At 45.9% G+C, this 26,345-nt stretch overlaps 1 protein-coding gene across 1 annotated transcript in view; it reads right to left on the bottom strand.

Moving 5' to 3' along the window:
- Positions 1-26,246, bottom strand: part of LOC310749122 (kinesin-like protein KIF19) — a 31,342-nt gene extending 5,096 nt beyond the window's left edge. Inside the window, exons 1-14 of the mRNA XM_083585609.1 lie at positions 25,782-26,246; positions 22,941-23,021; positions 18,918-19,028; positions 16,556-16,643; positions 15,522-15,658; positions 14,291-14,416; positions 13,573-13,767; positions 11,881-12,033; positions 10,874-10,996; positions 9,601-9,769; positions 8,179-8,353; positions 5,155-5,341; positions 3,467-3,737; positions 2,310-2,431 (exon numbers count right to left, since the gene is read on the bottom strand). Of these exons, the coding sequence (XP_083441735.1) occupies positions 2,310-2,431; positions 3,467-3,737; positions 5,155-5,341; positions 8,179-8,353; positions 9,601-9,769; positions 10,874-10,996; positions 11,881-12,033; positions 13,573-13,767; positions 14,291-14,416; positions 15,522-15,658; positions 16,556-16,643; positions 18,918-19,028; positions 22,941-23,021; positions 25,782-25,907 (2,064 nt within the window). The 5' untranslated portion in view covers positions 25,908-26,246. The remainder of the gene's footprint in view (positions 1-2,309; positions 2,432-3,466; positions 3,738-5,154; positions 5,342-8,178; positions 8,354-9,600; positions 9,770-10,873; positions 10,997-11,880; positions 12,034-13,572; positions 13,768-14,290; positions 14,417-15,521; positions 15,659-16,555; positions 16,644-18,917; positions 19,029-22,940; positions 23,022-25,781) is intronic.
- Between the last annotated feature and the right edge of the window lie 99 nt (positions 26,247-26,345).

Raw genomic sequence — 26,345 nt, 5'->3', positions numbered from 1 at the left:
CCTGGCAACTATAGTTGTTCTAGAACAGGAAGGGCTAAACCCAAACCACTCTGAGCATTTTTTCCCCCTGGCCCTCTAAGAGCCCATCCTATTTTAGCAGCAAAAAGAGGGGGAAATAAAATAGACAATGTGCTGGCATAGGCCCAGGGGCGAAACGACTCGACCCAGGCTGGCAGCCTGATAAAGTGGCAAATCCCTGATCATCAGATAGACAGACAGGAAAAGGGGCAGCCACACCCACCAATGGCCTGCAGCTGCCAGAAGGCTGGTCAAGGCTGATCCTTCACACTAGGGCAGGGAGATTGTGATCTACTCACAGAATGAAAAACTGGCAGTGATCTACCCATGGGAGGGCAGGTCAAAGAAGTTTCTGAGCTTTTTTTAAGGAGGGAAGACATTATTGTCTACCTTTGGGGGGGGGGTTCAGATCAAAGTTGTTGAGCTTTTTTTAGGCAGGAAGGTCGAAATTGAATTGGCAACCATTTTTTAGGGGGGGGGGCAGTGACACAGGCGAAAATTACCCCACGATCAATTTCTAACAACCAGTGCTCAACCGCTCGACCTGTTGGATACCCATGTACTAGGGCATGTCATTTCAGGGGTGGAACTTAATTTTTGAAAATTTCTTCAGTAGGGGGGTCTTAAAAATACGCTCTCGGGTGTGAAGAATTCAAATCTGCTCTTGTTGTTGTGAATGGACAACATTTAGCTTGGTAAGTCTATGTTTGATGGAGAAACTGCTTTCGGAAAACCAAAGGATTTTAATTTCACCTTCTGATAATGTCAGGCAATGCTAAACAATAATAAATGAATTAACAATATAACTGCAAGTACAGTTGTACCTTGGTTTTTGAACAGCTCAGTTCTCGAACTTTTTGGCTCCCAAACATTGCAAACCCGGAAGTGACTGTTCCGGTTTGCTAACTATTTTTCGAAGCCGAATGTCCGACGGGGCTTCCACGGCTTCTGATTGCCTGCAGGAGCTTCCTGCAGACACTTTGGTTATCAAACATTTTGGAAGCCAAATGGACTTTTGGAACAGATTCCGTTCAACTTCAAAGGTATGACCGTACGTGGCAATCATTTTAATGCAATGTTACACACATTTTACTTACCAAGCAAAAGTAATTTAATCAGAGTATCTTCTGAGTTCCCGATTCATGCTACAAGTTTTTAGCACCTCTCATTTTTGGAATTTGAAAGCTGGGAAATCCAGCATGCCCTACCTTTGCACTGCCTGGCCCCAGGTTAATAATAAATAATAATACATTTTTATTTATACCCTGCCCTTCCCAGTTCAGAAAACTGGGCTCAGGGCGGCTAACAACAAATTTAAAACATTTAATTGATGCAACAAAAAACAGCTTAAAATACAGTATAAAATGTGAATAACAATAAATTCAGAATTCAAAAATCATTTTGAGGGAAAACCATCCAATAAACATTAGATAATCCCCAGGGCTAGCTGGCTAAATTAGACCTACTTGGGCCAGCGAGGAGGCCAGGGGAGAATTAGCTGTGGTGTCTCAGAGTGGGTGATCTTCATAAAAGGGAAGGGGGAAGGAAGAGAAAGGAAATAAAAGATCAGGCTGAATTCAAATTAAAGGCCAGGTGGAATAGCTCTGTCTTACAGGCCCAGCGAAAGGAGGTTAAATCCTGTAGGGCCCTGGTCTCATGGGACAGAGCGTTCCACCAGGTCGGAGCCATCACTGAGAAGGCCCTGGCCCTGGTGGAGGATAGTCTGACTTCCTTAGGGCCCGGGACCTCTAAACTATGGTTATACATGGACCTCAAGGTCCTCTGCGGGGCAGACCAGGAGAGGCAGTTCTGTAAATACGAGGGCCCTAAGCCACAAAGGGCTTTAAAGGTCAAAACCAGCACCTTGAACCTGACCCTATACTCCACTGGGAGCCAGTGCAATTGGTAAAGCACTGGGTGAATATGCTCCCATGGCAGAGACCCTGTGAGGAGCCTCGCTGCAGCATTCTGCTCCTGCTGGAGTTTCTGGGACAGTTTCAAGGGCAGCCCCGTGTTTTGTTTTCCCTTCCTCCCTAGAGAACAGTGAGGTATGGGGAAGGACCATTGCTCAATGGCTGAGTATCTGCTTTGCACACAGGAAGACTCATGTTCAGTCCCTTGGCATTTTCAGTTTGGGGCTGGGGGAGCCCCCTGCCTGAACGCCTGGAGAGCTGCTGCCAGTCAGTGCAGACAGTACTAAGCCAGATAGACCGATGGTCCTGTCCCTGTTGAGGGCAACTTCCTATGTCCCTGTTCCTATTTCGAGAAAAGGGAGGATAGCTCTGCCTCACCTGGAGCGCTCCAGACATCAGGGAGTGAAGTGCCAGAAGCCGGCCCAGGGTCCCTTCCTCCAACTCACGGATATGCAGCTGGTACAGTTTTCCCAGCGGCTCTGGAACAGGGATGTTGTGGTCTGGAGAAAAGGAAGGAAGCTTACACAGGTGAGGGCACAAAAACAGATGGGTTGCGTGGAGCTGAGTTTGTACAGCCTGGAGAAGGGAAGATGGAGAGGTGATGCGACAGCCATCTCCAAATATCTGAAGGGCAGCCTCATGGAAGACGCTTGTTTGGTTAAGAGGGAAACATTCTCACAGAAGGGACCCGTTCCTCAGGTGGCAAACAGCTGTCCTCTTCTGCTGAGGGTGAAGAGCCCTCGGATGGGGACCGCATGGGCACCAGAGTGGAAGAAAGATGGGCAATCAATGTAAGATAGCAACAAATATCCCATTGGGTCCTTCCAGAGGGGAGGCTTAATACTGCAGACAAATGAGGGATCACAAATGGACTATTGACAACATTTTCTTTCCTTCTTTCTTTCTTTCTTTCTTTCTTTCTTTCTTTCTTTCAAAAATTTTGTTTATGCTTTTCAGGTTTATACATTTCATTAATTTTAAAATCATTTTAACGTTTCAAAACTCGACTTCCTTCCCCCTCTTTCTGCAGTTCCTCAAATTTATTTTCAATATCTTCTGCATATCCAAATTCACTTAATTTGCTCATTTATTTATCTACTTTAAGTATATAAAACTCCTATAAAACTTCAGTTTATTACAATGATCCTGCCAGTGTTCTTATCTGTTTACAATTTATCTGTAAATATTCAGTAATTATTTTCAGTAATTATATTCAGTAATCCATTATTTTTATCAAAGAAGTTCATTAAAACACACAGAGGTTGGAGGGCCACCTGTCAGGAATGCTTTGAGATTCCTGCATTGCAGAGGGCTGGACTAGATGCCACTAGGGTTCCCTTTCAACTCTCCAGTTCCGTGGTTCTATGGCACCCCAGGACTGCCCACAACCTCTGTAAAACACAACAGAGACCAGGGCTGGGCAAGTGCCTTCTCCTCGTGTGGTCCTTCCTACAAACCTCTGTCTTGGGTGTGCCTGAAATCTGGTCCAACAGGTAAGGGCCCCGCCTCTTTGGCCTCTGGCCCCGCCCACTCACCCCTTATCAGCTGCTGCTGCTGCTGGATTATCTCTCGGCAGAGGCGCCTGTGCTGCTGGTGGCTGTGGATGACCAAGTCCTTCTGGCACAGCAGGGTCTCCTTGCGCAAGGCATTGGCCTGCAGCTCAGTCTTCCCGACTTCCAGCTCATGGGCTTTGCAAAGGAGCCTCAGGACTTCCCTCTGGTCCTCACTGGTGATTTGCTCAGGCAGCAGCTTCTCCATCTGCAAAACCTTCTTTTTGGCATTTGCCAGGCGCTGCTCCAGGTCTGCCTAAATTAGGAAGGGGAGAGGTGCCGTGGAAAGAAGAATGGCAGACAAAATTAATGGACTACGCAGAATTGGATAAAATGACAGGAAGGATTCGAAACCTGCGGGACCAGAGATTTACAGAAGATTGGAAGAAATATAAGAACTGTTTGTAGAGCAACTGTAATCAACAAATTACGCTAGTAGGACTACAAGATGTTTTGTAAGGAGAAATATATGAAATATTGCAAAGAAGAGAAAGAAGAGAGACATTAGTTATGAGATTTAAATGTAATTAGTGAAAGTAAGAAATGTATATTAACTGAAAAGACTGGAAAATTTTCAGATGTGATTGATGGAAATAAAAAAATTGTATAAGATATAAAAGCATGCTTAATAATTGTTGAAAATGTTATGTTAAAAATCTAATAAAAATTTTAAAAAAGGAAGGGGAGAGGTGACCCCCGCCATGAGTCAGGCTCCTAAATAAGCCCACATAATGGGGGATCAGGTCAGCGACCCATTTATTTTATTATTATTATTAGTAGTAGTAGTAGTAGTATTGATTCAACATATTAGTCACCTGTGACCAAAAGACCTCCAAGTGACTTACAGCAAAGAAAAATATACAATACTGTATATAATACTAAGGGGGAAAGGGAGGGGATCATATAATACGTTGACATTTCATATAATATGGCATTTATGGAAGAACAAAAAGAACATACTAGCCGTATAAATAATACCAACAACATTAAGAATACTCAAGAAGCAAAGCAATACTCTGACCCTCTAATTAGCAACTAAACGAAACCTCAGCCAGCTCCAGCATCATCAGTACTACCACAATTATTATTGTTATTATTAAAATTTGCATCCTGTCTCATACCTGCAGATCTCAGGACAGTTCACAACACAAAATCACTATATATATATATATATATATATATATATATATATATATATACACACACACACACACACACACACACACACACACACACAATCAGAAAATACATAAGAAAAACAAAAGCAACCCAATAATGCCCCCCCCTTCCAAAACACAGGTAAAAGGGTTATGAAGCACCTGTCCCAAATCTCCCATCATTCAGCTGCGTAGTGTCTAGAGAGCAGGACTGGGACCTGGGAGAAACCAGGATTCAAATCCCCACTTGGTTCTCTCTCAGCTCAGTCTGCCTCACAGGGTTGTTGTGCGAATTAAACGAGGAGCGGGACACCGTATCTGGCAAAGCAGAACTTCCAAGGTCTAATTGTGGACTCTAGCACAGTGAGGTTCCAGGGGTATCCCTAATTAAAAAGCTCATTTCCAGACATGCATATCTTTTAAAAAAATAAAATAAAATATTGTTTTTCAGCCTCAGGTTCGGCCCATCACAAGACAACAACAATACGGCTTTCATAGAGGGATGCAGTGCGTTACCTTCAAGACAGCTGTTTTCCGTTGCTCAGATAAGAACATGCTGATCTCCTCCTTGGCTACCACGACTTCGTGAGGCTCTGGCGAATCTTCTTCTCTCTCTGCCTCCTCCATGGCTTCCTCATCTTTCACGCCCACCTGCTGCTTGCTGGGATACCTGTCAGTCTGGTGGGCCTTTTCTTGTTCCCAGCTACAAACAAAGGACAGCTAGATTAAGGTCGTTTACACCTTGGCAAGGCCTATTAGTGTATAAAACTCTATAAACAACTTAGAACCAGTTTACCTGCGGGATCGCATTGCCCCATATCTGCCCCCTTGAACGCTTCCATCTGTGGAACCGGGAGCTATAGAACACCAGTTCTACATTTGTAAGAAATCAATCTTTAAGTGTGGCAGCAGCACGTAACTTTGGAACTCCCTGCCTATTGACATCAGGAGGCACTCTTTTTGGTGCTTGCCAGGAAAAAATAACATTTTTCTTTAGACAAACCAGCTCAGACATGTTGGTGTGTGTTTTAATCCATTTTTGAGCTTATTGGTAATTTTAATTTTTTTAAATAGTTTTAAAATAGTTGTTTTCAATCACTTTTATTAATAATCTTATTGTTTTATTGTCTTTATAAACTGCTTTCAGGTTTGTTTGTTTTTAAAAAATCAGTGTATTAGAAGTTTAAATAGATAAAGTTTTCTCCTGGCATGATTATTATCAAGACTCCCAGTAATTGGGCAGCCTCCTTTATCGGAGGCTACAGTGCCCTCTAGTGTTCACCCAAGAACTTTCGCAACCCCTGTTATAAAGGCAAGGTGGTAACTGCAGGGATGTTTGCACTTTGGGAGCCTGGGATTAAATCTTGCTGCCTTCACTGTGTAACCTTGTTCCTTGCTTGGGAACAGGATCATGTAACCAGTGCAGGACTGAACCCTGTCCTCCTACCCACTAGCTGATGTCGCCAGTGACTTCATCTGATGTGTGTGGTCTGGGGAAAATGGCCTTGTGGATTAATTGAATCCCTTGATGGGCCAAAAACAGCCTGCAGTGCCTGGTTCAAGCAGGAGCCCTGAAGCTGCCCTTCCATAGTGAGCACCTGGGAAGCAAAGGTGAGCAAGCACACCGCTCACCTCTTCCCAGCCGTGCCCACTAACCTTGAGACTGTATTTCCATCAAATTATTACCTACTATATATTAAGGAAAGAGGGGTGTGGGTAGCGCTGTGGTCTAAACCACAGAGCCTAGGGTTTGCCGATCAGAAGGTCAGAGGTTCGAATCCCTGCCACAGGGTGAGCTCCCGTTACTCTGTCCCAGCTCCTGCCAACCTAGCAGTTCGAAAGCACAAAGTGCAAGTAGATCAATAGGTACCGCTCCAGCGGGAAGGTAAACGGCATTTCTGTGTGCTGCTCTGGTTCGCCAGAAGCGGCTTAGTCATGCTGGCCACATGACCCGGAAGCTGTACGCCGGCTCCCTCGACCTATAGAGCGAGATGAGCACCGCAACCCCAGAGTCGTCCGCAACAGGACCTAATGGTCAGGGGGTACCTTTACCCAGTGGCGTAGCGTGGGGGTGCAGGGGGGGCCGGCCGCACCGGGCGCAACATCTGGGGTTAGGGCAAATCCATGGGTTAGGGGGCGCAAATCCACGGGTTAGGGGGCGCAAATTACTTGCCTTGCCCCGGGTGCTGACAACCCACGCTACGCCACTGCCTTTACCTTTTTATATATTAAGGAAAGCTTTCTGTTTCCCAGTTTGCTGGGCATTTGGACATTGCTTCTGATATCTTAACCACATTTTGCATGACGGTTCCTGAGATGAGGGAGCAAGTTTTTTGTCCATGTTTGGATACCACAGAGTGCCATTTTGAATCAAGACGTTGGACCGCACCTTTCTTAACCACCTGCGCTGATTACTGTTATTAATTTTGGTTCCTCGGGATTCCTGAACAACGCCAGGCATGAGCCTGCTAGTAGTAACAGTTTCTATATTTGCACCTGAATAAATAAAAAATTGTCCAGTAGCACCTTAGAGACCAACTAAGTTTGTTCTGGGTGTAAGCTTTCGTGTGCATGCATCTGAAGAAGTGTGCATGCACACAAAAGCTTATACCCAGAACAAACTTAGTTGGTCTCTAATAATAGGCAATAATAATAATAATAATAATAATAATAATAATAATAATAATAATAATTTATACCCCACCCATCTGGCTGGGTTTCCCCAGCCACTCCTGGCGGCTTCCACCAAATATTAAAAACAATACAGCATCAAACATTAAAAACTTCCCTAAACAGGGCCGCCTTCAGTTGTCTTTTAAAAGTAAAATAGTTGCTTATTGCCTTGACATCTGCTGGGAGGGCGTTCCACAGGGCAGGTGCCACTAACGAGAAGGCCCTCTGCCTGGTTCTCTAAGGTGCTACTGGACAATTTTTTTAATTTTTTATTTCGACTGCGTCAGACCAACACAGCTACCTACCTGAATCTATATTTACATCTGTTCATATAAATTAGCACTGGCCAATTTTATGCAGATCTCTCTCTCTGTCTCTTTGGCAGGGCATAAGTAGCCACCCTTCTCAGGTGCATCGTTAATACCACCCAGTTCTTTTCACCTTAGAGGTAAAAGGTAAAGGTAAAGGGACCCCTGGCCATTAGGTCCAGTCGTGGCCGACTCTGGGGTTACGGCACTCATCTCGCTTTAGTGGCTGAGGGAGCTAGTGTACAGCTTCCGGGTCATGTGGACAGCATGACTAAGCCGCTTCTGGCAAACCAGAGCAGCGCACGGAAACGCCGCTTACCTTCCCGCCAGAGCGGTACCTATTTATCTACTTGCACTTTGAGGTGCTTTCGAACTGCTAGGTTGGCAGGAGCAGGGACCGAGCAACGGGAGCTCACTCCATTGCAGGGATTCGAACTGCCGACCTTCTGATCAGCAAGTCCTAGGCTCTGTGGTTTAACCCACAGCGCCACCCACATCCCTTCACCTTAGAGGACCCCCCCCCCCAAAAGCACAGTTGCCCATCAGTCCCTCAGCTCACTCGGCAATCGTTAGCAGATGCCTGGAGGTGTCTACATGCAGCTCCATGTCTGTCTTCTCCAGCTCCATCAGGCTGCGTCTCATGTCCATCTGCTCCTTGAAAGCCCCAACCAGCTGTTCCCGCAACTTGTTCATCTGCTGACGGCTGTACTCTTCAGGGTCGTGGGGAGCCTCCGCTGTGGGAAAACAAGAGCACAGGCACTTTTCCACCTCTGCTTCCATCCCCTTTTCTTTTTTAAGGGTGTTTGTAGCACCCAGGGCAGAGAGGAGCAAGCCACAAGCCTTCCAGATGTTGCTGCCCTATGACTCCTGTCATTCCTGGACCTTGGCCATTGGCCAAACACAAGTGTCCCTGAGACTCTGGAGAGGTCAGTGGGGACCCCATGTCCTCCTGCACTGCTCCTTCTACTAACACCTATGCTAAACCTTTATCAAGCCCCTCTTACTAAACCTGCCAGGAGGATCAGAAACGTCGTATGTTCCTTTTAATCCTTGCAGATCAAAGAGCATCTATCACTCTCAGGGTGGCCATGTTCTGTGCTGAAGCAGGCAAAATCTGCCAGGACCCAAAATCATGGAATTTCTCTCTTTGGAGTTGGTGACAGGACTAAAACTTTTTTTTTAAAATGGTGCCTGTTTTATTTCACTCATTAGCTGGGATTCCTGCCTTGTAGGGGCTTGGACAAGATGATCCTTTGGGTTCCTTCCAGTTCTACAATTCTATGATTCACTGCTACATTTAGTTGTTTTATTTTATTATTATTTTTCCCTATTATAGACACATCTGCTTCTTATTCTTTTCTTAATCCTGGTCATTGCCTCACCCGTAGTTTTATAAATCATTTAATGTGTCCACACAAATAGAAGTTATAAATATTGCAGCTGTTGTATAAGGGATTATTATTACGACTGGAATGTAACTGAACACAGAAATAAAGAAAATAATCAAACCATCAATTCTAGCACCTTACCTAAATTATATAATTTGGTATTTGAATGATTGATGTTACTGATTGCATTATAAATTGGTATTGTTATAATGAGGCTATTATTGGATTATAATTGAAAATTAATAAAATTATTGTCACAAAATGCTGGTCATTGAACATGACGATAAATGTTTGGTTTGGTTTGATCACTGGCCACATGGTCTAGGGCTGTCGGGAGCTGGAATCCGACAACAATCTGCAGGACCAGTGAAAGAGCCACGGGCGTGAGGGAACTTGCTGCAATCCATCCATGTTGGACGTACAACTCTCATCATTCCTGACCATTGCTGCCTGGTACTGATGGGAGGTGGCGTCTGATAACATCTGGAGTGCCACAGTTTTCTCCACCCCAGGCTTAGGGTGCAACTCTGAGCATCCTAGAAGCAAGCCCTACTGGACGGAGCAAGACAGGGAAGAGGACACAACCCAACCACCTCCATCTCCTCTGCCTTGGACATCTTTGACCGCAGGACTGAGAAGGCGCTTCTCCCTCTCTTGATTTTCCAGCTTCGCCTTCAAGCATTCGATCTGCCGGCGCAGGTCCGAAATGATGCTGGTGTATTGTGCAATGTGGTATGAGACGTTGAGGAGGTTGCGCTTCACCTGCCGGGGCAGAGAACACCTGGTGATGCAATCAGTTTTAACAACAACAACAGCAATTTATTATTTGTACCCCGCCCATCTGGCTGGGCTTCCCCAGCCACTCTGGGAGGCTTCCAACAAGGATTAAAAATACATTAAAATGTCACACATTAAAAACTTCCCTGAACAGGGCTGCCTTCAGATGTCTTCTAAATGTCAGATAGTTATTTATCTCTTTGACATCTGATGGGAGGGTGTTCCACAGGGCGGGTGCCACCACCGAGAAGGCCCTCTGCCTGCTTCCCTGTAACCTCACTTCTCATAATGAGGGAACCGCCAGAAGGCCCTCGGCGCTGGACCTCAGCGTCCGGGCTGAACGATGGGGGTGGAGACGCTCCTTCAGGTCTACTGGGCCGAGGCCGTTTAGGGCTTTAAAGGTCAGCACCAACACTTTGAATTGTGCTCGGAAACGTACTGGGAGCCAATGTAGGTCTTTAAAATACTACCTGATGCAAACAGCACCTGTGAATGAAGAGTTATCACTTCTACTGAAAATCAAGTACAGTTGTACCTTGGTTGACAATGCATTCCAGGAGTCCGTTCGACTCCTGGAACCCGCAGCGCCACCCGCATCCCTTTTACAGGAGATAACACAGCTCAAACCCCATACAAGTTGCCTTTTGTAGCAGCCAAGCTTGTAATAGCTAGATACTGGAAGAATTCAGGAGTTGCTTCTTTGACAAACTGGTACGATAGAAGTACGGCAAATAGCACTCATGGAAAACCAATAAAATCAACGCAAGGTTTGAAGAACAGACTCTTTTCCAGCTGATTGGTACAGCTTTATTATGTACACAGCTGAAAAGGAAAACAGAGGACTCACCTCACATTTGTAAAACCTTTTGGGCACCATAAATTGTGTACTGCCTTCTATACAAATGGTTGTCTGGAATAGACGCTAATCATGTCATTTGGATGTAATTTTGGATGTGTTGCCAACACTCTTATCTTCTGGGCCAAGGTGGGGCAATTTATTTTTTGTGCGCATGGCGTTGCAATGTGTTGTAAGAATCTAATAATAAATAAATCGTTTTTAAAAGCAGGAAGCAGAACAGAGCATCTTACCCTAGTTTTGATGTTTTTTGCTCGATAAGCGTAGATCAAGGTGGTCCGAGATTCTTCAAAGGAGGTGCTGGCTGGGCTGATGTGAGCAATCATCACCGTCCTGCTGTTACCTCCCAGCGAGTCCTACATGGGTGACATTTATAGCTGGCTAGTAATGGCTGGCCAAGCTCAGCCCTCTGAAAGCAGTGCTATTAAAGACTCTCATATATATGCAATAACCTGCTACATTCCTGAAGTATTCCTGGTATGCCCCGCGGAGGACCTTAGGGTCCACAAATGACAACACCTTGGAGGTCCCAAGTCGCAAGGTGGTTAGATTGGTCTCAACTAGGGCCAGGGCCTTTTCAGTACTGGCCCCGACTTGGTGGAACGCTCTGTCACAAGAGACTAGGGATCTGCGGGACTTTTGAGATGCCTCCGTCGCCTGGATTCATTATGCCAGTGGCTCTCAAAGGGTGTGGCAGGAGAGGATGGCGACTGTGGTGGGGAGATTCAAGGACAATCAAAGAAACATTTAAGTGCAGTACAGTAGCCAATTTTTTTTTGTTATTTGCAGAATACTCAAAGATATTCAAAATATCTTTTCTGACAAATATGAAACATCGGGAAAGAGAAAAGCTTCTTTGTGTTGATGAGGAGACCAGAGTTTGTTTGTCTCAAATCAGACCTAACATAAATGAGATCACACAGCAAAAGCAAGCTCTCGTTGAGCCTGTACACATATTTCAGGTACCTATGTAACAGACTTGTTTATAATTATATTTGGGGAATGATTCATGTTCTTATGCAGCTGCATTGTTTTATACTTCCTAAATGTCCCATTACCATGTTATAAAGTAGTTGTGATCTTTGTTCTAAATCAAGCACTGCTTTTCGTTCTCCAGTGTATTTTTTACCAATAGAAAATTCGGCGTGGGGCAAGCCGATTTTTATTCCGAAAGCCTAGCCCAGAGGAGAAAGTTTGAGAACAGACTTTCTAATTCCCCCAAGCAGGGAAGCGGCAGTACCTTCAGCAAACGCGTGAGTTTGCTGTCTCGGAAGTTGACGTACTGGTTCCGACTGGCCCCCTTTTCACTCAGCGCATTGATGCAGTTTCCCAAGGCGAGCAGCGACCGATTGATATGGGCCCCCTCCTTCATTCGCTTGCCCCGGTTCTGTGTCTGTGAAGGATGTAGTGAATCAATTGTTTTCAATGGGAAAAAGAAGGGATTTTCAGATAGCTCAGCCAGCAGAGCACGAGACTCTTAATCTCAGGGCAGTGAGTTTGAGCCCCACGCTGGGCAAAAGAGTTCTGCCTTTCAGGGGGGTTAGACTAGATGAGCCTCGGGGTCCCTTCCAACCCTATATTTCAATGACTTCTAGGCCAGAAGCGGAGTCATTGCTGTTGGGAGGTGAACAGATTTGGGGGGGGGGAGGTTGAAATAAAAAAAATAAGGTCTTATATATTTAATAAATGTTCATAAATGTACCAAGCAAACACGTACATAAATATATAAACCACATGTCTGAAGCAGCACAGGAAAACAGCCATGAAGCCATTTTGACTCCCAAACTGACCAAATGATTTCTCTGCAAGGTCAAGGGAAATGGAAAAGCCTCCCCATTGTCTTCTCATTCACAAATCCTGTCTTAAGGGTATGTCTGTGTATGAATAGGGTGAGCCTGTGACTTGGCTCAGAAACTAAGTATTTATCATTACAAAAGACTGGCCAGGCTCCCCAAGGTATCCAATCAAGTAAGCATTAACAGGTAAACTGCCAGACAGGAGGTAAACAATGCACTCAGATTTCTGTTGTAGACCACCCCTTTCTGTGATGTATGTATGATGTTTCTGGGGGTGGGCTTGGACTCCAGGGCTGGCAATTTAAAATGTCTATATAAGGGCGGAGACACCTGGGTTCTGGGTCCTCCTCCTTCTCCTGCGTGTGAAGGGGGCACCCTGTTGCAACAGTTCAATAAAGATCAGGCTTACTAGCTGCTTTGCTTCTCAATATTCTCTGGTTGGCCTCCGATTGATGGAGAACCTGCAAAGGGCTCTATAAGGGAATTGTGGGAATGTTCTGGGGCGCAGGAGAGGATATATTGACTAATTATATCCTTATCCAACTTGTGCTAACAAGTTCCCAAAATATCAGCAGAGTTTATAGACATTCCCCTTTAAGTTCGCAACGGTAACGTGTGCACAGGTTCGCTAGAACCTCTATAATAATTACTCTGGTAATTCCCCCTTTGTTCCCTCTTAAAATACAAGACACAACACAGTCTTTATAAAAGTATAAAAGAGTTTACTCACGTTCTGTTCACAATATGATCCCAGAAGGCAGACAGGCTTAAAAAGGTAAAATACATTTAGAATCTATCTTGTAGCAAGATAGTCCTTATCTCCTCTCTTGGCTGGGAGCCAAGAGAGCATCCTTAGATGTTTCCTCATCGAAGGAAGATGGCAGAGAGAGAGAGTGACTGCCTGCCCTGTGCTTTTGTCATTACCTGCACAGGTGAGGCCACACCCACCTCTGGTCACATGCGGAGGAAGTCCGTCCCCAGGAAGTTTACCTACTTGCTAGACAGACATCCCTCCCCATGTTCTAACATGTACACTCTAGGAATGTTGTCATTGACTGCTCCTGTGTTTACATCCCACAGGAATAAGGGCAGGTTTTTGTTTATTACAAGTTAGAGGAGGGAATAGTCAAGGTTACCTGGGCTGCTCTTTCTGACCCGGCCAGGTCCACCATGAAAAGCCTTCCCACCCTCACTTCCTCGTTGATGTCCTTCACCCGACTCGTCTGCTTCACCAGCACTTGCAGGACTGCGTGGGAACGCGAAGAGGTCTTGTTCGCTGCCGTAGGCTCCTGAGTCCGTTCCTTGTTCCCTTTCGTCAACAGCTGCATGATCTAGCAAAAGCCATATGAGTGGGAAGACGGAGGGCTAGGATCAGCCATGGATCAGGTCAGGAAGTTGTGCGACCATGTTTTTTGGAGTGAGCCAAATTTGGAAAGAAAGTGGGGGAGGGGCTTGTAGTTCTTAGGAGATTCCTATTCCACCACCCACCCTGGGCTACAATTCCCAGAATTCCCTGTGGAGAGGGATTGATTGTTCAGTGTGGCATAATGGTTAAGAGCGGTGGACTCGTAATCTGGTGAACCGGGTTCGCTTCCCCGCTCCTCCACATGCAGCTGCTGGGTGACCTTGGGTGAGTCACACTTCTGTGAAGTCTCTCAGCTTCACTCACCTCACAGAGTGTTTGTTGTGGGGGAGGAAGGGAAAGGAGAATGTTAGCCGCTTTGAGACTCCTTCGGGTAGTGATAAAGCGGGATATCAAGTCCAAACTCTTCTTCTTCTTCTTCTTCTTCAACCACTCTGGGAATTGTAGCTCTAGCATTCTTCCCTCCCCTACTGAAGGCCAGTCAAATTTACCTCCTGTGCATTAGTGGTAGAGACTTCCGTTATCCCTGCAATCTGAATACTCCCCTTGGAGTCCTCTCTCAGCTCGAGAAATCCCGAAGACGGGTTCAGAAGGTCTCGGATGACTTCATTATAAATCTTCAAAAAGGGAAACGAAGGGCAACAAAGGAGAGAGAAGGGTTTAGGGCAGAGAGACCAGTTCCAATGGAGTCTCTCCAGTCCTGTAGCCTTGGGGGCTCACTGCACGAGGCAGCTGGGGGTCCCCACTTGCAGCCTAGGTGGGTACAGGGGTGACCTGCAATGTATCCCTGGTGGTGTCCCTGAGAAGGGCTGGAGACCATTTGGATTTTCCATCCATAAGTGATGCCACTTAGAACATAGGAAGCTTATACTGACTCAGACCACTGGCTCATCTAGCTCAGTACAGTGGTACCTCAGGTTAAGTACTTAATTTGTTCCGGAGGTCCGTTCTTAACCTGAAACTGTTCTTAACCTGAAGCACCACTTTAGCTAATGGGGCCTCCTGCTGCCACCGCACCACCAGAGCCCGATTTCTGTTTTTATCCTGAAGCAAAGTTCTCAACCTGAAGCACTATTTCTGGGTTAGCAGAATGTGTAACCTGAAGCGTATGTAACCTGAAGCATATGTAACCCGAGGTACCACTGTACAGTCATACTTCGGGTTGCGAACGTGATCCATGCGGGAGGCACGTTTGCAACCCGCAGCGTTCACAATCTGCAGTGCCACATTGCGCACGCGCATGATGTCATTTTGTGCTTCTGCGTATGTGCAAGCACCGAAGCCCAGAATTAACCAATTCCAGTACTTCCAGGCTCAGCACAGTCCGCAACCTGAAAACGCGCAACCCACAGCGTTCACAACACGAGGTATGACTGTATTGTCTACGCCAGGCTTCCTCAACCTTGGCCCTCCAGATTGGCCTACAACTCCCATGATCCCTAGCTAGCAGGACCAGTGGTCAGGGATGATGGGAATTGTAGTCTCAAAACATCTGGAGGGCCGAGGTTGTCTATGCCTGATCTACACTGACTGGTAGCCTTTCTCCTAGATTTCCTGCAGGAGTCTCTTGAGATGCTGGGGGTGGAACCTGGGATCTTCTGCAAGTGGGGCAGGTGAGCCACAGCCCCTCATTTGCCAGCAGGTGTCTCCACCCTGAGAAGTCACTTTGAGCCCCTTCTGCCTCAGAACCTCCTCTGATGCCTCACAGCCCAGCCATCTCACCTCCAAGTACGACATGCAGACGGAATAATCCATGTCCCCACTGGTGGCTTCTATAGCTCTGAAGAGGTCGTTGAGGGTGCGGATATAAATGCCGGGATCAGAATCGGTCCCCAGCATAGTGTAGGTTTTCCCAGCACCTGATTGAAAACACAGGGGGTGGGGTAAGAAAGTCAAACATTTTGGAAATGACTCTAATTCCCAACTTGCAACTCTTTGATGCAGCCCACAAACTGAGAAGCTCAATCCACTCCCAATCCACTCCTCAAAATGAGTCTCTAGCATTAAAAAATAAATAAATATTAAATTTCAAGAAAAAGGAAAAATCTCCACATATACACTGCAATACCTAATTTCGTTTTTTGTTTTGTCGACTTCCCACCTCGTCTTCCATGGTGATTTTGTTTGCTGCCCTTTTGCTGCACCCTGTCATACGAATATTACAGTACTGAGGTACCTTGGTTCTCAAACGCCTTGGTACTCAACTTGGAACCCAAACACTGCAAACCCGGAAGTACTGTAAATGCTCTCGTTTGCGAACTTTTTTCGGAAGCCAAACATGCTCAGTTTTGAGTGTTACACTTCTGATTTGAGTGCCACACTCCGTCTTGAGTGTTTTTAACCACGTACCTTCTTGTTGTTCTCATTTGTACTGCTAACAGTATATCAGGTTTGTTGCCTTTTATGAAATATAATTGTTTTTAATATTTCAAATATTCTTTCCACCTGAGCACAATTTACGATAGTCATTGTTTTCTTATCGTTTCCAATTTTCTGCGTGGTCTGAGGGAAAAAACTCTTCCGTGCTCTTGTTCTAAATCAGCTGTTTGGTTAGTTCTTAGTTTTTTTTTCAGATGAGAGGCTTTCTGTATTAATTCTCCTCTCAAACTTCCTTTAGAATCTTCCCATATAACAGCTGGAGGTCATCCAGGGTTATGATTGAATGGGGGATGGAAGAATACCTTGCAATCTTTTAGCCATTGCCCAACCATGCCCACCTCTGACACCAACATCGCGTATCTCACCCTCCACTTTACCTGTGGGGCCATATGCAAAAATGGTAGTGTTGTAGCCAGAAATGACTCCTTCGACGAGATTTTTTGTTGTGGACAGGTACACCTCCTCCTAGGAACAATAAGGAGCAGCAGATCAAGCTTTCAGATCGAGCTTAATGCAGAGGAGGGGAATCTGTGGATCTTCAGATGGTGATGGACTCCAACTCCCATCATTGTGTGTGCTGGGAACTGGAGTCCAGTAAAACCAGAATACCAAGTGGGTAGCAAGATGGGAGGAAGATTCTAGGACCTTGTCAGAGCCCTCACACCTGCTCCCCATAGCCCTAGGAAGGGGGCGTGGATACGAAATTACTCAACCTGGCCTAACAGGGCAAGCTTCAGATCAGCACATACATCTGTGGAACAAACCTGTAGAACGAACAGGCAAGGAAAATATGACCTCATTCATTCCCCAAGGAGATCTCCAGCTCTCAACTCTGTTTCGGGCTTAGAATTTGGTAATGCCGTCCCCAGTGAGTTAGACAGAAGATTCAGGATGAATACAAACAGATCATGTCTTGCTAAGAGAAACTGCTCAGAGGATATGTACAAGGGAGGTGGAGGTGGAGAGTTCCTTCCCCACAAATATCTCTCTGTTTTAAAATTAGAATTCAGAAGGCTATTTCACAGAAACATAGAATTGCAGAGCTGAGAGAGACCCTGAGGGTATTTTAGTCCAACTTCCTGCAATGCTTCTAACACATTTGTTTGCTTGTTTGCTTGCTTGTTTGTGTATTGTTTCATAAAATTTATACACTGCTTGGTTGTGTGTGTGGGGGGAAACAACAACCCGCAGGTTCATTCACAAAAAGTTAAAACAATAACATCAAGCAAAAAAGACCAAAATATAAAACATACAAAAAGTTTAAAGCAGGTTAAAATTCACATCAGCATTTTTAATGCTTTGGCTTGGCTTGTCTAAACAAGAATGTTTTTTATCAGGCACCAAAAACAAATGCAGTGAAGGAACCTTCAGGGAGTTCCAAAGTGTAGCTGCTGAAGCAGCACAGATTTGTTTTAGATCAATAGACACAGTGCAGGATTACCCAGCAGGCAGACTAGGCACGTGCTCAGGGCACCAGCGAAACAGGGACACACATGCACAAAGGTTTTTTATTATTATTATTAAAAATAATTGGGCAATTGATATTTCAAACAAAAGCATCAATGGAGTCATCTTAGGAAGGGTCAGAAGTTTGCTAGATTTCCTTACACTGCTCTCCACACTCCTCCCCAACTTCTCTGTTCCCTTTCTATTACTTATACCCACTTAAACGGGGGGGGGGGGGCGGGGGGCGGTTCCCACTAATGTAGATTGGATTCCCGTCATGTGTTGCACATCACATACGTGCACGTATGTTTCAGCACAGATGTAAGTTTTGTGCCATTTCCAAAAACAAAATTTCATTTGATGGTTTGGCATTTTGCTTTGAATTACCGTATTTTTCGTCCCATAGGACGCTCCGTCCCATAGGACGCACCTACTTGTTTTGGGGGGAAATAAAGGGGGAAAAATTCCTTTATTTCCCCCCCAAAACCAGGTCGGGGAACAGTGGGATGGCGGTGCTGCGCCTCCCCGCTGTCCCCCGAGCTTGTGGGGCTGGCCGATGTCTGCCCGGCGCGAGGGGCGCTCTGCTTCAGGGTGCCCTACGCGCCGGGCGGCAGGCTGCGGACACCTGCGCGAAGCACGGGGCGTCCTCCGGAGGGCGCCCCGTGCTCCGTGCTGCAGGCTGCCACCCACAAGCCTTGCGCGCCCGGGGGGAGTCCTCCGAAGGGCGCCCCGTGCTCCGCGCTGCAGGCCGCCGCCCGCAAGCCTTGCGCGCCCGGGGGGAGTTCCCCCGGGCGCACAAGGCTTGCAGACACCTGCGTGAAGCACGGGGCGTCCAACGGAGGGCGCCCCGTGCTCCGCGCTGCAGGCTGCTGCCCGCAAGCCTTGCGCGCCCGGGGGAACTCCCCCAGGCGTGCAAGGCTTGCGGATAGCTTCCTGGAGCCTGGAGAGGGAGAGGTGTCGGTGCGCACCGACGCCTCTCGCTCTCCAGGCTTCAGCGAAAGCCTGCATTCGCCCCATAGGACGCACACACATTTCCCCTTCATTTTTGGAGGGGGGAAAGTGCATCCTATAGGGCGAAATACCTAAAAGTGCGTCCTATAGGGCGTCCTATAGGGCGAAAAATACGGTACATATGGTCCCTGCCCCCCATAATCATTTCAGTGCTCTGGGCCTCTAAAGATCTTAATCAGATTTTATACCTTGCCCTCTGCCTTCGGTGGCAAAACACCTTTGTCTCGGCCCTGCCTATGGCATCCAGGTTGCTTAAGAGACGGGTGGGAAATCTAATTTTACCTGGGTTGCCCTGTGGCAAAACACCATGTCAAAGATGAATGCCTTCTCCCGGGACCTGTTAGCTCGCAAAACGTCATCTGGGTCTTCCATTGGATCCATCAAAACCACCATCTGTTATGGAGAAATGGATTCACACCTTGAGTTTGGGCAAGTATAGTGATGGTGCCAGTTTAGAGCCAAACCCGCTGTCACCTTCAAGCACTGAATCTGGCGCTCGCAGGATAGGGCTGGATACAGGCTAAGTCTCCAGTGTAGAACCATCTGTGCTTTTGCAGATTCTACATCCAACTCACATTTAAAAAACAGATAAATCCCCTTTTGTTGCCATATGCCTATTAATGTTTATGAAAAGCCGTCTTCACCAAACTGGTGCCCTCCGGGCTGATAGGAGGTGCTATCCAAAACTTATCAAGGACATCAAGTTGGTGAAGACTGGCAAAAAGCAATAGCTTGCACAAACAGTTGCAGCCATTTACCACGTTTCTGGTTTAAGTGCCTAATACCCTTGGGTGGAATTAGTAGCTTGGTACCGGGAAGCGGGTGGCACTGTGGGCCTAGGACTTGCCAATCAGAAGGTCGGCAGTTCGAATCCCCGTGACGGGGTGAGCTCCCATTGCTCGGTCCCTGCTCCTGCCAACCTAACAATTCAAAAGCACATCAAAGTGCAAGTAGATAAATAGGTACCGCTCCGGCGGGAAGGTAAACGGTGTTTCCATGCACTGCTCTGGTTTGCCAGAAGTGGCTTAGTCATGCTGGCCACATGACCCGGAAGCTTTACGCTGGCTCCCTCGGCCAATAAAGCGAGATGAGCGCCGCAACCCTAGAGTTGGGCACGACTGGACCTAATGGTCAGGGGTCCCTTTACCTTTACTGGGTTCAAAATGTTTCCATGAAAGAAGTATGCATTGTGAGCCCCAAAGAGGTAATTTTTGCATATTACTCCCCTTTAGAATGGACACCTTGTCCTAAAGAGGTAAGAAATGGTTGCAAAATCTCAAAAGCTGGAGCACTGCTTAGAAGAATTGGGGTGCAGAGCCATGACACAAAAGTTGCACATGCTAATTTATATAGCTGCACATTTAGTCAGCTTGCAGGGGGTGGAACACACAGGCTCCTTGTCAGGGCTTACTCTTAGCTATTGGGTACTATTGAAAACAAAGTAAAAAAAGGGGTTTTGGGGGAGAGGTCAAGAGATGAAGGCCTGATGTAAAAAATCTTTCAAAGAACCCTATCTCAGTGTCTTTATAATGCAATGTGTGAAGGATTAAATGCTTTAAGCAAGGGTGCTTGGAATTATAATACTACAAGCAACCCCATTCTCAGGGATTCGGTTTCCTTTGAATGAAGGTCACAGGAGACTGCAGTGCCTTTAGGATATATGGTTTTATTCACACATATATACAACCTGAGCATAGGATGGACGGGGGCTCACAGCATTAACACTGCAACTGATCTCACCTCCCCATTAAATTTCCAGGGAATTCCAGGACAGAGCAAACATGTCTTTGTCTCTCCAGCTTTTAGCCAGCTCACTCAGACAGCAACCCCAACTTGGGTCTTCACTTTAGGGTGATGTGGCATCCGGCCAGGTAAGAAAAGGCCCACACATTTGTCTCTGTGACAAGCTTTTTAGACATGTAAATCACAGGCCGGCCAAAACCATTCCATTTACAAAGGAACTGGTTTGGTAGATTTCCTCTTATGGATTCTGTCACACATACAGAGGACCACAGGTGTGGAAGGGACACATAATATCATCCAGACTGACCCCCGCTTCCCAGATTCTTAATAATTCAATTAGGGACCTCCTAACAACTTTCCACACACCCTTTACAAACGGCCTCGGTCCAGTATACCTGAAGGAGCGTCTCCACCCCCATCGTCCAGCTCGGACACTGAGGTCCAGCGCCGAGGGCCTTCTGGCAGGTCCCTCGCTGCAAGAAGTGAGGTTATAGGGAACCAGGCAGAGGGCCTTCTTGGTAGTGGCACCCACCCTGTGGAACGCCCTCCCACCAGATGTCAAGGAAATAAACAACTATCTGACTTTTAGAAGACATCTAAAGGCAGCCCTGTTTAGGGAAGTTTTAATGTATGATGTCTTATCATGTTTTTAATATTCTGTTGTGAGCTGCTCAGAGTAGCTGGGGAAACTCAGATGGGTGGGGTATAAGGAATAAAATAATAATAATATCAGGATTCTTTGGAGGGAGCCATGACTCTTGACGTCTTTAAAATGCATGGTGTGAACGTGACCTTGGTCCCATGCATAGTTGAAAATAGAAGATTGATTTCTTAAATGGAAAGTTAAAGATCGGGCCTAGTTTCTCTGGATTCTTCTGGGAGTAAATTTTCCCCACTTGTATACTGGAACAACGCTGAAGGAAAAATATATTCCTTTCTCTCCGCTGAAAAAACATCAGGAGAAGCCATATTCAGCCTCAAGGGACTGCTGCAAGGAAGCATTTGCCCCAATGCTCCAGAGAAAGTTTGGCAGCAACTTGGATAAATGCACAATTAGGGAATTGTTTGCAATAGATTAGAAACTATATGCCCTTCTAAAACAGAAACAAATTAGAGCACAGATGCCAAGCAGCGATGAAAACATGGGAAGAAACAAGACAGCCGCCACCAAATTATTTATTGATTTCATTTATATCCCATTTTTTCTCCAAAGAGCCAAGATGGCATACTTGATTTCCCCACTCCTCATTTAATCCCCAAAACAACCCTGAGAGGGAGATTAGGCTGTGAGGCAGCGACTAGCCCTAAGTCACGGCTGAGTGAGGGATTTGAACTCCTTCATCCTAGTCCAACACTCTAACTGGTACACCACACTGGCTCTGAATATCAGTACTGCATTAGGATGTTGGTCTTGTCGTTAATCCTTTGCACAGTTAACAGCTATATGTATGTCTCAGTGGGCACCAGTGGGTAGGAGACGTTTCTTCAATGGTTTTTGATGGCTGGTGGCAACCAGCAGCATTGCATGCCTGCTAGTCTTAGTGCGGACTGAAATCAGTGTTCTGCACCTAGAACGTAGCCAGTGAAAGAGGCAAATGTATGAATGTTTGCATGTGTGTGCAAGGTTCCAGGGGTATTCTGTGCATGCATTGAGAGACCAATAGTGGTTGAAAGACTAACACTGAATTTTCAGTGGTTCCTCCAAAATTAATTTAACAGACATAACAGGAACACTCTGCAACAACCACTCCCTGGATTTTGTACCATCTGGGACTTAGCTGGTGTTGATTTTGGGGCAGACGATGCTGATCATTTATTGCTGATGATTCATCTTTGATTTCAGGCTGCTTTTATTGTATCTTGTAATATTGTATTTTGCACTGTGTATTCTGGGTTGTGAGTTACCTTGTGTTGCTATCTTGGAAGAAGGGCAGGGTGGAGAAAGGATGCAATAGCTAATAAACGGAGGAACACACATACACACACAACATGACTTTACTGGAGGCATATGAATTCCTGCATATGAAATTCTGCAACCAGAAAATTGCAATCTGGGTTTGCAAATATGCATGCATTTTGCTCAGTTTTTCTAAATGCGATGTTCTTAAAAGAGAGTGTCGTGGTTAGTGTTGGACTGGGACTGGGGAGGGCCAGGTTCAAATCTCAACTCAGTTAAGAAGCTGCCTTTGTGTCCTTGGGCCAGTCACTTCTGTTTAGCTTTACCTACTTCACAGGGTAAAAAAAATATGGAGGGGAGTGTGGCTGTGTATGCTGCCCTGATCTTCTTGGATAAAGAGTGGGATACAAATTTAATAAGCAAAATATTCTTCCCAGCCCTACCTGAGATGCCAGGGATTGGATCTGGGGCTATTTAATAACATAAGAGGCAGGCTGGTGGATCAGGCCAAAGACCCAACTAGTACATACGGCATTCTGTTTCCATTGGTGTTCCAAACAGGGGGCATTTTCATCTCTGTTCAGAGATGTCATGTCAAACGGATGCTCTGCCACTGGGCTATGGTTCCTCGCATCCAACCCGCAGCTACCTGCCCATCCTCTCACCTGGTCACCTAATCTGTGAGCTATAATGTTTGCTCCTTCCTCCACCTCAGCTGCGTTGATGGGACGGATCCGGAGAGCTACCTGCAGGCAGAAACAAGAATTGGGTTTCCTGTAACACACGAACTGCCAAGTTACTCAGGCTAGCAGACTTAAGTAAAAGGAAACCCGCAATTTGAGGACAGTGCATCAACATCATATTATTAACTAACTAATTAAATTTATACATCACCCTTCATCCAAAGATCTCAGGGCAGTTCACAAGATAAAAATACAGGATAAAAGCACAAATGAATAGTCAGAGCAAAAAAACCAAAACATCTTCCCCTCCCACAATCACATTTAAAAGGCCATGGAAGCTTAATCAGCCGAAGGCCTGGTTGAAGAGGAACGTTTAACACATATGCAGGGTTAAAAGGCATTAGCCGTAAATAAATCTGCACAGTCTTGTTTACCTAGAAGTGGAGTTTCTTGTTGGGAAGAAAAAGAGATCCTGCATGAAGCAAACTAGTGTATCAGGGCAAAGACCAGACTAGTAACTTTTCCCTTGACTCGTCAGCATGAAGCGGATTTTAATTGTATGGCGCAGGATTCCATCATGTGAGCCCCTTTAAAGTGAAATGTTCACAGTCCAGGCACTATTACCACCTCTGTGAAGGTAAAATACTAAGGAAAATGGAGCAGGAAAATGAGTGTTTTTCAAAGTAAGGCGTTTTGAGCAATACAAGTATCCAAACAATAACACGATGGCAAGCCACTCTTGTGCATATCTGGACTGTTTTGAGCACACTTTTAGGGTTGCCATACAGAATTTCCCACATGTCTGGGATTCAACCGGTGAAAAATATGGTAACCCTACACACTTTCAGTGATATGCAGTACATTCAGTGCCAGTTTTATGGTCTGCATCTTGCTCTTCTCTTCTTGCGCAATTTCCCCCTGTACTAATTTTGTGCTGGTGTAAATATGTGTGGTTGGTAGTGCCACATTTTTGAAAGAGAAACAGTCTGGATATAGAGAACGACTGTGCAAACCCACCCAAGTTTGTCTGAAGTCGCTAGAAATTCATCACTACTACAGAGACTGGCCTTAACTTCACTTCTATGTTTGTCTCTCCCTTATTGGATCTAATAAATCTTTGCAAAATCCAGAGGGGTGGAAGGGAACAAAATGTGAAAAACAGTGGACATGTTCAGATCAGGGAATAGACTTTAGCTCTTAGCTGGATTGTCATCAAGTTGGGAATATGCCAGAGATTGGCCCTGGAGCTGCAAGCGCTGTTCCTACAGGGAACAGATCTATTTTCACAACAACAAGCCTTGATTAGCTGTTGCTTCATGAGAAGAGGCCTTGAGAGCTAGAATTTCTTGGAGGGCTGTTTACCCGGCTCCTTTGTGCAATACCCCAAACTGCCAGGGCATTCAGATGAAATGGCACATAACCAGGAAATCCTACTGCCTTTCAGATTTTTCTTTTTAATACCTCCAGTATGTAACAAATATTTTTGAATGATATCAGTTTGACGGACTCTTTCAAACAACCCCTCTCCCAGCAACGTAAGAAATTGCACCTTACAATGGATTTATTATTTAAATGTGTTTGCATACACCTGCATATAATAAACACCAGGATCACACATGTATTAACTATCCCTGGGATATGTAAAGCGGTGTGGCTGTATATGAGCATGAGGGAAGTGCCTGTCCACTCTGCAGACGGATCTCTTGAGTTTGGGGACAGGGCAGATCTCCGAATCCTATGAGCTCTAGAAGAGCTGTTGGTCAGTGGTAGAGAATCTTGGTATACCTGCAGATGATCCCAGGTCCAGTCCCCGGAATCACCAAGTAATTTGCTTGAGTTCCTAGAGAGCTGCTGCCAGACAGTGTAAGGAATACTGAGCAAGATGGACCCAGGCAGCTTCTTACAAGACCAAAACACCTGGAAGGCTGGAGAGAGCCAGTGTGGTGTACTAGTCAAGGAAGTTGGATTAGGACCTAGGAGACTAGGGTTCAAATCCCCACTTGGGCACGAAACTCACCAGGCATGACTTTCAGCCTAACCTACCTCACAGGGTTGTTATGAGGATAAAATGGGGAGAAAGAGAACCATGTACTCCACTTTGACTTCTATGGAGGAGAAAAGATGGAATATAAATGCAACAAATAGAAGTCTGCTCTCGAACCAATCAAAGATTTATCAGTTCCCTCTCTTTCACCCAAAGAATTGTACATCACTTATTTACATACATTTAAAAAGCAGAGACATCACCTTGCCAACAAAGGGCCGTATAGTTAAAGCTATGGTTTTCCCAGTAGTGATGTATGGAAGTGAGAGCTGGACCATAAAGAAGGCTGATCGCCAAAGAACTGATGCTTTTGAATTCTGGTGCTGGAGGAGACTCTTGAGAGTCCCATGGACTGCAAGAAGATCAAACCTCTCCATTCTTAAGGAAATCAGCCCTGAGTGCTCACTGGAAGGACAGATCGTGAAGCTGAGGCTCCAATACTTTGGCCACCTTGTGAGAAGAGAAGACTCATTGGAAAAGACCCTGATGTTGGGAAAGATGGAGGGCACAAGGAGAAGGGGACGACAGAGGATGAGATGGTTGGACAGTGTTCTCGAAGATACCAGCAAGAGTTTGACCAAACTGCGGGAGGCAGTGGAAGACAGGAGTGCCTGGCGTGCTCTGGTCCAGGGGGTCACGAAGAGTCAGACATGACTAAATGACTAAACAACAAATTACGTCTGACTCAGTATAAGGAAACTTCTTAAATTCCTAATTTTTTTTTTCTAAAAAGAGAGATCTAAAGGGGCTGACGAGCTGCAAAAGCTGCCAAGACTCACCACCAACTGCTCCTCTGCCCTCAAATCCTTCATGGTAGCTGAGCTGGGGGTGTTTGTAGCAGTAGCAGAACCCCTGGCAACCCTCCTCTCTGCAGGGCTGGGCGATCTGGGTGATGAGATACCCATCGTGTCAACCAAAGAGACTCACTCAGAGCAACTCACAAAGGCAGTCGCTCTGCTGGCTTGGCACAGCTTAGGGCTGCCAGGTGAAGAAGCTACCATTTCCCCACGGGTAGCAGGTGGTGACATCAATGGAGTGGAGGGAGCAGAAACAGAAGGTGCACACAGCTGCCGGAGGGAGAAGCAGCAGTCGGCAGAGATTGAGATTCACAATTGCATTCCACTCTTCCGTTTGAATTCAGGGTGATATACGCGGCCCTATTTTTACCCTTCTCACAACCACCCTATGCAAAAAGGTTCAATTAGAAGAATGCGACTTCATGGAACACTATGTTTACATCAGAATGTGTCATTTCCCCCCAAATCCACTGGTGACAAATATGCTTATTCAGAAGTCTTGAGTATATAAAACTGGTGCTCAGAAAGCAAAATGGGAAACTAAGC

This window comes from Podarcis filfolensis (assembly GCF_964270895.1).
Source record: "Podarcis filfolensis genome assembly, chromosome: 14".
NCBI lineage: Eukaryota > Metazoa > Chordata > Lepidosauria > Squamata > Lacertidae > Podarcis > Podarcis filfolensis.
This window is presented reverse-complemented; position numbering and strand designations above follow the sequence as displayed.